This window comes from Cebus imitator, unplaced genomic scaffold, assembly GCF_001604975.1.
Source record: "Cebus imitator isolate Cc_AM_T3 unplaced genomic scaffold, Cebus_imitator-1.0 Scaffold295, whole genome shotgun sequence".
NCBI classification, from domain to species: Eukaryota; Metazoa; Chordata; class Mammalia; order Primates; family Cebidae; genus Cebus; species Cebus imitator.
In genome coordinates, this window is record NW_016107610.1 from 2255768 (window position 1) to 2271936 (window position 16169).

The 16169-nt window shown below is 43.6% G+C and overlaps 1 protein-coding gene, 1 long non-coding RNA gene and 1 other non-coding gene across 14 annotated transcripts in view; 2 read left to right on the top strand and 1 right to left on the bottom strand.

Annotated features, from left to right (window-relative positions):
* LOC119467478 overlaps nucleotides 1-11328 on the bottom strand; it is a 12930-nt gene extending 1602 nt beyond the window's left edge. Inside the window, exons 1-2 of the long non-coding RNA XR_005196017.1 lie at nucleotides 11162-11328; nucleotides 1049-1216 (exon numbers count right to left, since the gene is read on the bottom strand). This is a non-coding gene — a long non-coding RNA (uncharacterized LOC119467478). The remainder of the gene's footprint in view (nucleotides 1-1048; nucleotides 1217-11161) is intronic.
* The window catches only part of CPEB1 (cytoplasmic polyadenylation element binding protein 1), a 119886-nt gene that overhangs the window by 79964 nt on the left and 23753 nt on the right, over nucleotides 1-16169 (top strand). For 8 of the 12 annotated variants that reach the window (XM_037729143.1, XM_037729139.1, XM_037729141.1 and 5 more), the window contains exon 3: nucleotides 11583-11771. In XM_037729143.1, the coding sequence (XP_037585071.1) occupies nucleotides 11583-11771 (189 nt within the window). Of the gene's footprint in view, nucleotides 1-11041; nucleotides 11216-11273; nucleotides 11376-11582; nucleotides 11772-16169 lie in introns of those variants that run through there. The other 4 variants (XM_037729144.1, XM_037729146.1, XM_037729145.1 and 1 more) reach the window with 4 other exon arrangements.
* LOC119467481 lies at nucleotides 3643-3806 on the top strand. Its single transcript, XR_005196021.1, has one exon. It is a non-coding gene; the product is annotated as a U1 spliceosomal RNA (small nuclear RNA).

Sequence of the window (16169 nt, forward strand, 5' to 3'; positions counted from 1 at the left end):
AAAAAAAAAAAAAAAAAAAAACATGTATCTTCATATTCAGTGATGTTTAACTGAAACATAGCATTTCCTTCAGCTGTAAGTTTAGGCAACAAATCACAATATTAGCAAGACCTAATAATTTGTTATCCATAGGATGATCAGACAATTCATATTGATTCCTTTCCAGTCATTGTACATATCTTGACATTATTTCAATATTATGACTATTTTATATGTTTTGAAACATTTTTCTTAGAATGTTTCTGTAGGTTTTAGCAGACTGCCAAATGGTTCAAGATACAAAAAAGGTAAACCTCTGGCATTCAGTCTTCATATTTTGGAGTTTGTTTAAATAGGTGTCTATTTCATACACCAGTAAGAAGTACTTGAAGTTAAAGCTTTTGCCTACATCTGTGATTATTTGGACATAGAATACATTTCTAAAAGTAGAATTTATTTATCAAAGAGTAACTATCTTTTGAAGCTTTCAATGTTTTTGTCAGATTTCTCTCCAGAAATGTCGTACCAATTTACTCTATATGAAAATACACTGCCCTTCTGTTTTAAATAACTGATGGGATGGGTTTGGTACACAGCTCCGTGGGACCTGAGTGCAGAAAAGGGGTACTTTGCTAACTTGCTGATACAGGTCTGAGTAGGGTTATGTATGAGTGCAGACCTGGGTCTAGAAAGTGTCCCATTGTGGGGGAGAGGTGGGAGAGAGGTCGGGGGAGCAGATTACTCCCTGGATTTGAGATGAACAAATATCTCACCTCTGCCTTTTAGCTTTGTTGCTTACGGCCATCTTTGAGCCTTGTGCTTTCTAGTTAAAAAAAAAAAAAAAAAAAAAAAGGTGGGGGGGTGGCAAGGAATTTCACAAGGTGGTATAAACTGCTTTCCTGCTTTCTTTTGTGGCTTTCTCATCTGGTGCCAGGACATTAAGAGCTTTTGTACCAGAGATTTTTATCCTGTATGCAGTAGTTACTTGTTTGGTATATCCTTGCTAAAGGGCCTGAATTACACAGAACACTCTGATTTGTAAACAATCAAACACCCAGTTAGAACTTACTTTAGTAAAATGTGGGATATGTTGGAAGGCTGTTGATACAAAGCTCACAGAATAGGAATCACTGGAAAGCTGGGGATACTGAATTTGTGGCCTCCAGTTTTATCTATTTCTGACTTTCCTCTGCTCATTTCCCAGTGTGAGTTTCATTATCTCCTTTTACAGAGTTGCCTGTTATGAGAAGGAGTATATGCTTACATCCTTTGGCATCATGGACAATCCTGAAATAGTTCTTCCACTATCTACAGTTAGAAAAATCTCAAGGAAAGATACCCAGTTAGGTTGGCTTAAGTCATGCCCGTATGTGGACTGGTCTCTGTAGTCATAGGATTGGGTAATTCTTGCTTAGCTTGAGTCAGGCGCTTACCTATGGGACCATTACTGTAACCAGAGAGGTGGAATCCTGCAAGAAGATGCCACTACCTTTAGGACCACTTGGATGGCAATTCAACAAAAGCAATTCAAAAACAAATCTGGTGTTGGGGAGATTTTTTAAAACCTTGGGGATTCATGAATTAGGCAACAGGAATCTTCCAACATTTGTGTACAACCTAATTTTTTAAAAAACATATGCCACAATGAGATACTAGTTTATACACTATTAGCATGGCAGTTATTAAAACAAAATATAAATTGTAGGCAAGGATATGGAGAAATTAGAACATTTGTGCATTGCTGATGGAAATGTAAAATGGTGCTGCTGCTGGGGAAAATAGTGTGGTGCTTCCAAAATAATTAAACATAGAATTACCATATGATCCAGCAATTCTCCTTCAAGGTATACACAGAAAAGAATTGAAAGCGAGGACTTGAACGTATATTTGTATGTTAGTGTTCATAACAGTACTGTTCACAACAGTCAAAAAGTAGAAAGAGGAAACAACCCAAATGTCCATCAGTGGATGAATTGGATGGATGGATGGATGGATAAACAAAATGTTATGAACAATGAAATATTAGCAGCTTTAAAAAGGAAACCTGGCACAGTGGTGCACACCCATAGTCCCAGCTACTTGAGAGAGGGTGAGGCAGGATAGAGTAAGGCAGGAGTCTGGGGCCAGCCTGGGCAATATAGCAAAATCCAGTCAATGAATGAATGAATGCTGGGCAGTGGCTCATCCCTATAGTTCCAGCACTTTGGGAGGCCTAGGCAGGTGGATTGCTTGATCCCAGGAGTTCAACAACAGCCTGGGCAGCATAAGGAGACCCCCATCTCTAAAAATTTAGCCAGGCTGGTGACATGCACCTGTGGTCCCAGCTGCTTGAGAGACTGAGGTGGGAGGATTAGTTGATGCTGGGGAGACCAAGGCTGCAGTGAGCCGTTACTGTGCCACTGCATCCTAGCCTGGGTGGCAGAAGGAGACCCTGTCTCAAAAAAAAAAGGGGAGGTGGGGACGTACTACAACATGGATGAACCTTGAAGGTGTTATGCCAAGTAAAATAAACCTGATACAAAGGACAAATACTATATGATTATACTTACGAGGTACCTACGATAGTCAAATTTATAGAGACAAAGTAAAATAATGGTAACCAGGGCCTAGGAGGAGAGGGTAGTGGGGAATTAATGTCTAATGGTACAAAGTTTTAGCTTAGGGTAAAAAAAGCTCTCGAGGTGAATAGTGGTGATGGTTGCACAAAAATATGAATGTACTAATGCCTCTGAATTGTATGTGCAAAAATGATTAGAATGGTAAATTTCATGTATATTTTACCACAGTAAAATTTTTAGTACAGTGCACCCCTTGCATATTTAACTTGGTATCTACATTTTTATTATAAGTGGAAACATTTATAATAGTAGATTTGACACCTATTATCTACTTTAAAATATGTAAACCGTTCTTTAATAGTGGGAAACTTTTTATTATTTCTTTTCTACTAGTATTTGTAGTCCAATTCTCCCACTGAGTTTTATCCTAATGTAATATTTTATGCTTGAGAGTCTTGTTGATATCGCACGTCATACTTCCCAGTAACAACAAAAGTATGTAAACTGAAATTTCAAATTATTTCCTGTATCTCAAAGGCGATTAGTATACTGGATTGCTATGACAATTGGTAGGGCAATTAAGACAATTTAAATGTTACAAATCTTGATAAAATTTTATTCTTTAATAACTGTTTATTGGCAATGCTTGCTTTTATTGTTGTTGTTTTAAGACAAGGTATCTGTCACCTGAGCCAGAGTGCAGTGGCACAATCCCAGCTCATTGCAGCCTCAGCCTCCTAAGTACCTGGGACCACAGACGCACGCCACCATGTCCTGCTATTTTTCTTATTTTTTTGTAGAAACAGGATCTCCCTACGTTGCCCAGGTTGGTCTCGAACTCCTGGGCTAAAGTGATCTTGCTGCTTTAGCCCCCTAAAGTGTTGGGATTACAGATGTGAGCCACCACACCTAGTCTGAAAATATTTTTTAATGACATAAATTGAGACCTTTTTAGTAGAGGTGGGGTTTCACCACGTTGGCCAGGATGGTCTTGATCTCTTGACCTTGTGATCCACCAGCCTCGGCCTTCCAAAGTGCTGGGATTACAGGCGTGAGCCACCGCGCCTGGCCCAAACTGATACCTTTTAAAAACTCATGTAATTTTATACGTACCTGGCAGGGGAGATACCATGATCACAAAGGTGGTTTTCCCAGGGTGAGGCTTATCCATTGCATTCTGGATGTGCTGACCCCTGCTATTTCCCCAAATGTGGGAAACTCAGCTGCATAATTTATGGTAGTGGGGGACTGCGTTCACGCTTTCCTCTGGTATTTTTTTTTTTTTTAATAAAAAAAAACATGTAATTTTACGACCGAGCACAGTGGCTCATGCCTGTAATCCCAGCACTTTGGGCGGCTGAGGCAGGTGGATCACCTGAGGTCAGGAGTTCAAGACCAGCCTGGCCAACATGGTGAAACCCTGTCTCTACTCTAAAAAATCAGCTGGGCATTGTGGCGTCTGTGTGTAATCCCAGCTACTGGGGAGGCTGAAGCAGGAGAATTGTCTGAGGCCTGGGAGGTAGAGGTTGCAATAAGCCGAGATCTTGTCCAGCCTGGATGACAGAGTGAGACTGTCTCAAAACAAATAACAACAACAGAAAAGTAATTTTGGGTGACTGACTTATTGCTGGAATGGCTACAGAGTCTTGCTCTGTCACCCAGGCTGGAGTGCAGTGGCATGATCTTGGGCTGACTGCAACCTCCGCCTCTCTGGCTCAAGTGAGTCTCCTGCCTCAGCCTCTTGACTAGCCGGGACTACAAGTGCATGCCACCACGCCCTGCTAATTTTTGCATTTTTAGTAGAGATGGGGTTTCACCATGGCTGGTCTCGAGCTCCTGACCTCTAGTGATCCACCTGCCTCGGCCTCCCAAAGTGCTGGGATTATAGGTGTGAGCCACTGTGCCCAGCCAATTTGGGGTTTTTAACCCTGTATGTATACATTTTGTTTCCATAGGTTTGTGCCCTGAGTAAACTTGTTCACATAAAATAAGTAATTGGGTAGTGAACTAGTTTTTACAATCCTTTGATCTCTTTGTTCTGTGCAAAAAATTAGTCATGTATTATTATTTTTAGTCATCTACTTGCTGATAGTTGCATTCTACTCCTTCATATTTGTTGAAAAGAAAGAACTGGAAACCAGCTAATTTGTGAAGATTTGTTACCTAGTCATACCAGACATGGAATTACTGAGTTTCTTGGAACTGTATCAAGAATGCTTCATCAAGATTTCAGGCCGGGCGCGGTGGCTCAAGCCTGTAATCCCAGCACTTTGGGAGGCCGAGGCGGGTGGATCACGAGGTCAAGAAATCGAGACCATCCTGGTCAGCATGGTGAAACCCCGTCTCTACTAAAAATACAAAAACTTAGCTGGGCATGGTGGTGCATGCCTGTAATCCCAGCTACTCAGGAGGCTGAGGCAGAATTGCCTGAACCCAGGAGGCGGAGGTTGCGGTGAGCCGAGATCCTGTCATTGCGCTCCAGCCTGGGTAACAAGAGCAAAACTCTGTCTCAAAAAAAAAAAAAAAAAGATTTCAGATGAGGCTGAGTGCAGTGGCTTACGCCTGTAATCCCAGCACTTTGGGAGGCTGGAGCAGGCAGATCATTTGAGCCCAAGAGTCTGAGAATGGCTTTTATATTGGGCAACATAGCAAGACCCTGTCTCTACAAAAATATACCAAACAAACAAAAAAAGCCAGATATGGTGGCATGCACCTGCAGTCCCAGCTACTTGGGAGGTTGAGGTAGGAGAGTCACTTAAGCCTAGAAGTCTAGTCTGCGGTGAGCTGTGTTTATTCCACTGCATTCCAGCCTGACAGAGCAAAATTCTGTTTGTAAAAGTTCATCTCAAAATCAAAACAAAAAAACACGGATTTGACATTACTACTATGTCTCTTTGTCCTTCACTTAGATATATCTTAACTCAGTATACTTAAAGGATTGAGAAAACTTATAATAGTTTTTGTGCAACATTTGTAGGAAATTTAAGAATTTTAAGTTAGTTTAAAAATATACCTTTGTAATCAGGACAATGGCTCACACCTGTAATTGCAACAGTTTGAGAGGCTGAGGTGGGAGGATCCCTTGAGCCCAAGAGTTTGAGACTAGCCTGGGCAACAGAGTGAGACCCTGTCTCTAAAAAAAAAAAAAAAAAGAAAGAAAAAATAGTTGGACTTAGTGGTGTGCCTATAGCCTCACATACAAAAAGAAAACAAAGCACACTTTTGCCGATATGCTCTTTTTAAATGATTTTATTTTACCATTTGCTTTAAGTATGTTTTGTCAAAACCATGGGCCTATAGACTTAACTTTATTTATAGAAAATGAGTTCTGTTTTTTTTGGAGACAGGATCTCACTCTGTCACCCAGGCTGGAGTGCAGTGGTGTAATCTCAGCTTACTCTGCATATTCTGCCTCCCAGGCTCAAGCGATCCTCCCACCTCAGCCACCCAGCTGGCTGACTACAGGTGCACAACACCATGCTCGGCTAATTTTTTGTATTTTTATTAGAGATGGGGGTTTTGCCATGTAGCCTAGGCTGGTCTCGAACTTGTTGGCTCAGCTGTCCATCTGAGTTGGCCTCTCGAAGTGCTGAGACTACAGGTGTGAGCCACACCCAGCCTGGGGTCAGTTCTTACTGTCAAACCAATTAGTTCAGTCAGACTTTCTTTCAGAAAAAGTCTGACTTTATTTTTTTCTCAACATTTTATTAATATTTTCAAGCATACAGAAAAGCTGAAAGAAACATAAAGTGAACACCTGTAATACTTAGCACTCTTATACAATGAACGTTTTACCATATTTGCCTTATCACATCTCCATTCATTTAGTTAGCCCCCAAACCACTTATCAGTACAGTTTACTTTTATAATTCAATTCATTAAAGTAAATTGTAGACATTAGTACAGTTTACCTCAAAATCCTTCAGCATGCATATTGTTAACTACAGTTGTTTATAACTTTTTGAGGTAAAATTTATATGCAGTAAAGTCCACAAATCCTAAATGTGTCATTAGATCCATTCTGACTGATGTATCCCCACTCTCATCAAAACTGTTAGCATCACCTCAGCTAGTTCCTTGTACCCCTTCCTAATCTACCCTGCTACTTCCGGCCAGAGACAACCACCTGATTTTTTTCACCATATATTAGTTTTGTCTGTTCTAAAAATTGAAATAAGTGGAATTACATACATATGTACTTACATATGACTTTTTTCACTCACCTTAATTATCTTAAGATTTACCTATATTGTTGCCTGTATCAGTTTCCCTTTTATTGCTGAGTAATAGTATGGTATATGCATATACCACATTTTGTTGTGTTGATTCTCACATGGACTGAATCCAGGTTTGAGTGATTATGAATAAAGCTGCTATTACTATTCTTGCACAGGTGTTTTTATAGACATTGACTTTTACTCCTTTTAGTTGAATTCCTAGGAGTATAATTTTCAGATCATAGGATAATATGTGTTTAGTTGTTTAAGAAATGGGCAGACCTATTCTCAGAGTGAATGTACCTTTTCTTCCATTGAAAAGGAAGAAAATATATAAGAGTTTTCATAGGTACAAGGTGGATGTACCATTTACGGTAATGAAGCTTTGATTGACATCAAATGTTGGCAGGATGTGGTACAGTCTTTTTAATTTTAGCCACCTAGTAGTTGTGCAGTAGTGTCTCACTGTGGTTTTAACTTAGATTTCTTTGACTAACGATGTCGAGCAATTTTTGAAGTTCTTATTGGCCATTTATATAATCTTTTTGAAATGCTTTTCAGATTTTGTGTCTTTTAACAATTGGGACTTTGTTACTTTTCAGTTAAGATTTCTTTAATGATTTGTCAGATACATTCGTGGGTATTTTCTCACATTTTCTGGCTTGCCTAATTATTTTCTTAATGGTGTCTTGATGAGAAGTTTTTGATTTTGGTAAATTCAGCTTATAAACTTTCTTCGTGATGATTGTTTTCTGTGCTCTACATAAAGAAACTCTTGCTTCTATGCACATCCTCTTTCCTCTACTAAGTTACAAAGATAATTCTTAGAGAAGCTATATAGTTACACTTAGCTTTCACTTTTAGGTCTCAGATACCTATTAAATTAATGTTTGTATATAGGTCAGAGTGTATTCCCTCCTCCCCATATGGTGTTCCAGCAACATTTTTAAAAAGGTTTTCCCCAATGAATTGCTTGAAGTCTGGTATATTGGGATTACACTGTGCAGATGGTCCCAGACTTAGGATGGTTCAATGTATGTTTTTTGACATGATGATGGTGTGAAAGTGATACGCATTCAGTTGAAACTGTACTTTGAGTATCTATATAACCATTCTGTTTTTCATTTTCATTACAGTATTCAGTAAATTACATGAGATACTTATCACTTTATTATAAAACAGATTTTCTGTTAAATGATTTTGCCCAACTGTAAGCTAGTGACAGTTTTCTGAGCACAGTTAAGGTAAGCTAGGCATAGCTATAGATTAGATGTATTTAAATGCATTTTCAATTTACAGTGTTTTCAACTTACAATGGGCTTGTCAGACCATAACCGCACTGTAGTTGAGGAACATCTGTATATTAATTTAGTAGGTATCAATTTTTAGCACTATCGAGTCTTCCAGTACATGAACATGGTTTATGATTTTCTTTCTCTCTCTCCCTTCCTTCCTTCTTTCCTTCCTCCTTTCCTTCCTTCCTTCCTTCCTTCCTTCCTTCCTTCCTTCTTCCTTTGCTTTCCTTTCCTTTCCTTTCCTTCCCTTTCCCTTTCCCTTTCCCTTTCCCTTTCCCTTTCCCTTTCCCTTTCCTTTCCTCTTTTCCCCTTTTCCCCTTTTCTCCTTTTCTCCTTTTCTCCTTTTTCTTTTTCTTTTTTGCGACTGAGTCTAGCTTTGTCACCCAGGCTGGAGTGCAGTGGCATGATCTTGGTTCACTGCAACCTCTCCGCCTCCCAGGCCCAAGCAATTCTCCTGCCTCACCCTCCCGAGTAGCTGGGACTACAGGCCTGTGCCCCATGCCCCGCTAATGTTTTTTGTATTTTTGGTAGAGATGAGGTTTTACTATGTTGGCCAGACTGGTCTCGAACTCCTGACCTCAAGTGATCTGCCCACCTCAGCCTCCCGAAGTGCTGGGATTACAGACGTGAGCCACCATGCCTGGCCTCATGTATTTTCTTTAATCTTCACAAAATGCCTAAAAGGTAGCTACTGTTACCTCTTAAAAAGATGAAAAATGCTCAGAAAGGTGCTCAGAAGGACGCAGTGGCAGACCTAGTGAGCACAGCAAGGTTTGTTAGTCGTCTAAAGCTGATTTTTTTAGCCTGCCACACTAATGGTTTTAACAGGTATGGCCTCCATTTGTTAGGATCTAGTGAAGGAATCCTACAATGGTAGTAAAAACCTTTATCTGGAGCAATGTCTGGATAAGGAGGAAAGTGAGGCCTGTGGTAGTGGGGTTTGTGCGGGTGAGGGTAGAATTACACTGTGTGTAGAACTCCAGGCTCTTGGGTGCATGTAGCCATTTGGTTCTTAGGTTTAACAGACCTGTTGCTCAGGCCTGGGGTCTTTCAGCTTGGGGTGGGAAGACTGTGTTAGTTGTTTACATCAGTACTTTTCAAACTTTTGAGATGGAGACTGCTTTGTCGCCCAGGCTGGAGTACAGTGGTGCAATCATGGCTCACTGATGCTTTGAACTCCTGGGCTCAAGCAATCTTCCCAAAGTGCTGAGATTATAGGCATGAGCCACCATACCCAACTGCTCAAACTTTCTTTGCATACATATATATTAACTGGGAATCTTGTTAAAATGCAAATCTCAGTTCCATCGGTCGTGGGTGGGGCCTGAGACTCAGTATTTATAACAAACTCCTGGTGCTGCTCACATTGCTGGTCTGTCACACTATACTTTGAATAGCAAGAGCATAGTTGATTGTCTCTGCGTGAGGGATGAGGGTAATCATCTGCACAGTTACCCTGATTTTAATAGGTAGAGAATGGCTGCTTCTAGACATAGATGCCCTCAGTTTGGGATAGAGAGGATTATATAGATACTTGATTTGGGGGGAATAGATACTTAAGTATGGATGAAGGAAGCCTTATGCTTTGATAACTAATACATATGGGTGAAGTCTGAAGTATATGCTTAGCTGAGGGAAGGGTGAACATAGAGAAGCAGGAGGAAGTAGTCGGGTGGGGACAGCACCAGTATGGGCAGTTCTTGCTTGGCCTTTGCAGTGATGAACAAGGCTTTGACAAACAGACAGGGAACAAGCAGAGTATCTACAGCCAGCAGGAATAACGTGGATGGATGACACAGCAGCAAAGCTTTAAAAAAAATATCTCCAATGGAAGGAGACTGATAATTTCCCCCTCTAGGCTATGCCTGAGTGCCTATGGACACAGAGTGTACTGCAGGAAGCTCTGAACAGCTATTCCTATGGCAGCAGTATCCTCTTGACCCTGCCATGGGAGGTCCCAGGTGGAAATGCTTCCTGTATCTGCTTGCTTCTCCTTGCAACAGGGGAGAACAAGCAGGTGGAGTGTTACCAGCTGAGTCCAGGTGTGAGCAGCCTGTCTGCTGAATCTGGGCCTGTTGCCCTACCCTCCTTTGTGAGGAAGAAGCACGGTGACCCAGGGCTCATGTTGGAAAAGGACTGATGTGGAAGGACACGGCAAAGAGGAAATAGCGGAAGCTCCAGAAGCTGAACTTTCTTAGACTTTGTTGCTGGGGCTGTGAGTGGCCACAAAAATAAAGCACTGGTCTTATGCAGCACCTCTGAGAGAGGGCCTGGGCATTAGAGGCATCAGTGGCCTCACGGCTGCCCAATATTGTGCTCAGGGTTCTTAGAATGGCAAAAGAAGCAATATTGACAGAGCTGGGTGATTAAGCTTCAGAGTTTGGTGTTTCTAATAGGGCAAAACAATATTTTAGAGGCTGTTTCTCTTGTTTTGGTTTGTCAGATGCTGCTTTGAGAGTGTTTCCTCAGTCTGTGCCTGCAGTTGCAGGAGGGCAGGGAGGAGTGGAGCTGGGCCACTAAATCTGCTTATGACTAATACCCATCTTATTGGGGTGAGGGAGTCTGGGCACAGGGATTATCCTAATCAGGGCAGGTCTCGCTCTGGCATACGGGTTGTGGCCATGTCCTGTGAGGTATACCTGGAAAAGCCCAGTGACTCTCCCATCCTCTGCCAAAACCGACCCCCCTTTCTCTGTGATAAGCTGTTCTAGACAAGCCTGGAACACCAGGTGTTGTTCCCCAGGGTCCAAGTGTACATTGTTTTTCTGAAGGTTATCTTGTTCCTCAGTGGTAAACACTGCTGTGTCAGGGTGCTGCTCAGGGGCCACTTGGAGCACACAGATTTTTGCTAGCAGGATTGTGAAGCTTTGCATTGGGCTGCAAAGCCAGGGCTTGAGCCAGCAGCTGGAGAGAGTCCAGGACTAGAGTGTTTTTGGGTTTGGGGGTGGAGAGCAGAGGGAGGGAAAGGGAGGGGCAGGAGGGCAGAGCCACACAAGCAGGCAGTCGGCTGCTTTGGCTTTACTGTCAGCAGAGAGGACTTCAGTCGTGCCTGAGGGCTGCTTGGCCACCATTGCTGGAGATCGGAGGGCGCTGCCTTGCAACCCAGACTTACCGGCACTGTACCGGGACTATTCCAAGTAGCTGTTGTGCTGTCTTTCCCTGGGAGGCAAGTCTCCTCCCTGTTGTCCCCTCCTGCTCCTCCCCCGTTCTGTGAGGGATGATGCCGCTCTCTATTGCACGGCTCAGCCGGCTGATGTCACTGGCAGCGGGAAGCATCAGCAGCCTGATCACATGCTGGCCCAGTCTGTAATGCAGACGGGATAGGGGTGTGTTTGTGGGGAGGGGGCCTGTATGGCAACTGCTCTTGTTCCAACGCCCCCAAAAGTGCAGAGGCAGCGGCTACAGCATCCAGCCAGCTTGGATGTCTGGCCCGTGAGCCTGGGGAAACTATTATTAGTAATATTTACTGTTGATAATATTGGGGAAAACAGCCCTTAACTCTGAGGTTTCTGCTGTGCTCCTATCCAACGCAGACTTCCAGGACTCTGAAGAAACAGTTACAAGCAGGATGCTTTTTCCAACCTCTGCGCAAGAATCTTCCCGTGGCCTCCCAGATGCAAATGACTTGTGCCTTGGCCTGCAGTCCCTCAGTCTGACGGGCTGGGACCGACCCTGGAGCACCCAGGACTCAGATTCCTCAGCCCAGAGCAGCACACACTCGGGTGAGTGCCAGAGAATGAGTTGGCTGGGGGAAGGGGATGCATGGGGCTGGTGAACGAAGATATCCACAGCAACAGTTGTTCTGTTCCCCTTTGCATCACTCCCCACCATACACACATACAACATGGAGCTGTTTTGCAAGAGATGGAAATGCTAGCTGTGAGTGTGGCAGGACAGATGGCTCCCCGTAAAAGCAGGCATGCCTCTTCCACTTACCCTGATAAATCCCCTGGAGTTGTTAGCCTGCACCTGGAGTGCCCCTGAGGAGGGTCCCCAAGGTGATGGCCTTGTGCAGAAAAGATCCAGCTAACCCCCTGGTGCCCAGGCCTGTCTTGGAGATGATGAAGCAAAACACTTTTAGGTGGGGGAGGGGAGTTAAGGGGCTGATTACTGGATGACCAGAATTACTCAGTGGCTTTAAAAACTAGGGAGTTATATGAAGGGTGGGTGGTCTCTGAATCATGGCAAAGGAAGGATTTTAACCTCAGATGAGGCTGGATAATGTGCTGGGATATTGGAATTGACTTAACGTAAGGTTAAGAACATTGATCCTGGAAAGGGGTAGGCAGGGTAAGTGGGGTGGGGTAACTCCCAGCCACAGAGCCTTTTTTTCTTTCCTTTGTGTTGAGAGTGACCAGCTGGATAAAAGAAGAGCCACTCCCCTTTAGGATCCCTTGTCTTCTTGGTAGGATTCAATGGGGACAAACTAAAGGGACTTTTTGGCAGCCCCCCTTGAACTGCTTCTGCTCAGACCTTCCGTTACCCGTTTATTTCCCTCTTGTGGTACAAGGAGGAGGGGCAAGTCTTGGAGTATTCAGGAAGAAATGTGAACTTAAATACTACAGGTATACTTACAACCTGCATATTTTGCATCATATAAATTGTATCATAATAAAGAGGTATTGGCAGCAGATACTCTAGGAAAATGAAAAGGTGGTAAGGGGCACTAAGGGGCTGGTGCAGCCATTTGTTGTTGGTGCTGACACTGAGAAACACCAAGTCTGCTATCCTTCCCTTCCCTTCCTGGTCCAGGAACCGGCAGCCATGGCAGCAAAGTACCGTCTTGTTGATTTCTGTGGCCTCCACCCTGTTTGGCGCAAGTCTTTTTTTAGAATGCTTTGCAGAGCCTGGGCCTGTTGTGTCTGTTAGGCATTTTAATGCCTAGTTGTTTTGGTAAAACCCCATTTAGGGGAGGGGTATTGAAATTGTTTGATGTGGATGTGGATGAGGAAGAGCTTTACCTTAAGTAACTACTTCTGGGTTAAGATAGGGCTTCTTGAACTACTCACCTTCTGCTGACTCAGGTTTTTCCAGAAAGGTCAGTAACTGCCCTGTTCCCCTAGGCAAGGAAGTATGGTGTCACTGTTTGGTATCCTATGCCTGGAGACCTTGGCTTGGACAGCACAATACTTTCTTTTGTATATTCTTGAAGCCAACCTTGGTGGCCTATGAAGCCACTCTCTCCTGTCCTTACTGCTACTGTATTGGAGCAAGAGATACAAGAGCTCACATAGGAGATCTGCACCTGTTTATGGGGATCAGTGTTTGACCAAGGCACTGTCTTTCCCTAGTATCAGGTTGAAGTACAGTATAGCCCATCTTTTGCTCTGGTTCTCTAAGCTACAGTGCTCTTTCTGAAGGCTTAGCTTGGTTTGAAAGTTGCTGTGAAATTCAGCTATTAAAAGTAGCTTGGATCTAGTCATAATATCCACAGCTTCCCCACCACCTGAAAGGCCTGTGCTTGTAGCTGTTTGTGTCTGAAATAGAAATGGTTTTTCTTTTCCACTTTTCATCCCAAGCACTTTAGTGATAAATACTACATGATTTTGTGGACCAGGGAGGGACTGCAGCCTGAGCTTCAGAATTCATAAGGACCAGAACCGGAGTTGCCCCAGCAGCATGATCTGGCTGTGTGGGTATGTCTTCCTTTCTGAGGGTTGAGGACACACCCATCCCTAATCGTTATGTTGCCTTTGGTTTTGGAGCTGTGGTGTCAGCCATCACTCTTCTTTCCCTGGGCTCTGGGCCTTCTTGGAAAGCCCACATGAAGGTACCGCCTCCTGGAGTAGGATGCAGCCCTCCCACCAGCCAGCTGCAGTGCCAGATCGTGCACCCTCACCAGCAATGCGGGAACATGCAGCCCACATTCCAGTGCCTACACTGCCTTTCCGTCTGAAAACCAGCTAGCTCAGTTGCTTCAGTGAGGGAGGAGGCTTTCAACAGCTTTGGGCATTTGGGGAGTTATCCTTGCCGACAGCCTCTGTGTAGAGACCAAGATGCAAGCTTATTCCTTGAGCTGTGCTTGGTGATACATGGCCCAAGGCAGGCAGCTATAGCATCACATCTGACCATCTTCTACCACTCTTAAGTAATCAGCAAGGTTGGAGATAGTAGGGCTTTTGGCCAAATTATTTCGGGAAACATTGAGCATTTGTTGTGTGCAGCACTGGAAGTATAACAATGAATAAGATAAAATTATTACCTTTAAGAATATCCATGGCTGTCAAAGGAAAACAAATGAGAAAGTATACCAAGTGCTATATGATAGCTGCTATGATAGGGGGCTTCCATTTTTTCCTCTAAGGATTGTCTTCATTGTAACAACCTTTCATCACATTCTCAGCTTGAGGCTAGTACATGGATACCATTCTCCAGGAACCAGAGTACTTCTGCAGTCTAGATTTCCTTGGCCTCATAGTCCTGCAGGAAGACACTGGAATGGTCTGTTTTTGAAATTGTACCTGCAAGGCCTGCATGAGCTTGGATGTAACACTTTGTGGGGTCCTTCTCTTCTAGACTGTGCCTACCATGTGGCACCACCCCTTGCTGAGGAGGAAGGCTTTCAGGGCTAGATGAGTATTATATGTGCGTTTTTCTGATACCCCAGTGGTACATGTCCAGGGCTGCCCTTGTCCTGCTTGCAATGTCTTAAGATCTATAATGGAACAGCAGGGCTGTAGAAGCTGTCCTCAGTATTCCAGAATGGGGGATAGAATGACTAATAACCACCATTTATCGACTACTTTTTGTGCTAAGTATATCACATGATTTTAATGCTTGCACAGATGAGGAAATAGGCTCACAGAGGTTACAAAGTGCCCAAAGTGACACAACTACTGGAAGACTCAAAATTCTAACCCAGGTCTCTGGTTATAAAACACATATGCTTCCTGTTAGACCTGTGGTCCTGTTAGTAGAACCCCAACATATTGAGCGAGAAAATGTAAAGTAACCATATACTACACAGGCTATTCAGATAGAGGTGGTGTGCTCCCTTGATGAGATCTCTGAAGGTAAGGGCCTATGGTAGACAGTTCTAGTTCCCTCTCAGTCCCTGAGTCTTAGCTCATCAGCTGCACCACCCACTGGGGATATGTCTTCCTGCCTTCCCCCTTGTAACTCTTCTATGTGCGGCATTATTCAGCAGAAGAGTGAGGTGACTGAGACTACTCTGGGGGACCCAGAAACAAGGACTCTGTTAATGATGCTTAGTGCAAAAGCCCAGTGGGCAGACCATATGTACATTCTAAAGATATCAGTGTCAGAGGGCATTGTCTGTTTTTTCCCACTTGTCTTTAGAAGTCCCTTGAGCACTAACCCATTCACACTCTGTTTTTTCGTTTGTTTTTGAGATGGAATCTTGCTCTGTCGCCTAGGCTGGAGTGCGGTGGTGTGATCTCAGCTCACTGCAATCTCCACCTCCTGGGTTCGAGCCATTCTCTGCCTCAGCCTCCCGAGTTGCTGGGATTACAGGCGCCCGCCAACATGCCAGGCTAATTTTTTTTTTTTTAAGTAGAGACGGGGTTTCACCATCTTGGCCAGGCTGGTCTTTAACTTGTGACCTCATGATCCGCCCGCCTCAGCCTCCCAAAGTACTAGGATTACAGGCGTGAGCCACTGTGCCCAGCCCAAACTCTCATTTTCTATTCTAACTGCTAATAAGTGAATGGAATGTTCCCTTTGCTTTGTCACTTGCACTCTCCCCGTTGGTCTGCAGGCTAGATCAGCCTAAGATGAGGGGGGAGTCTTCAGCAGTTTGCACCTGAAGCTTCTTCCAAACACTCATTCTGAGGTGACATTCAGAATGGGATTAGGTCTGTCCTGTGTAGAACATGGACTTCCTCAGCCCAACCAGGGTCTCTTGCAAATTGCCTCAACTCCCAATTTTCCACTACTGTATTCCCAGCAGTAGAACAGTGCCTGGTTAATGGCTAATACATATTTTTTGAATGAATGATGAGTGCTGAGCCACTGTGTTTATCCTGGGTGTTTTTTTTTTTTTTTTTTTTTTTTTTTTTTTTTTTTTTTTTTTTTTTTTTTTTTTGAGACGGAGTTTCGCTCTTGTTACCCAGGCTGGAGTGCAATGGCGCGATCTCGGCTCACCGCAACCTCCGCCTCCT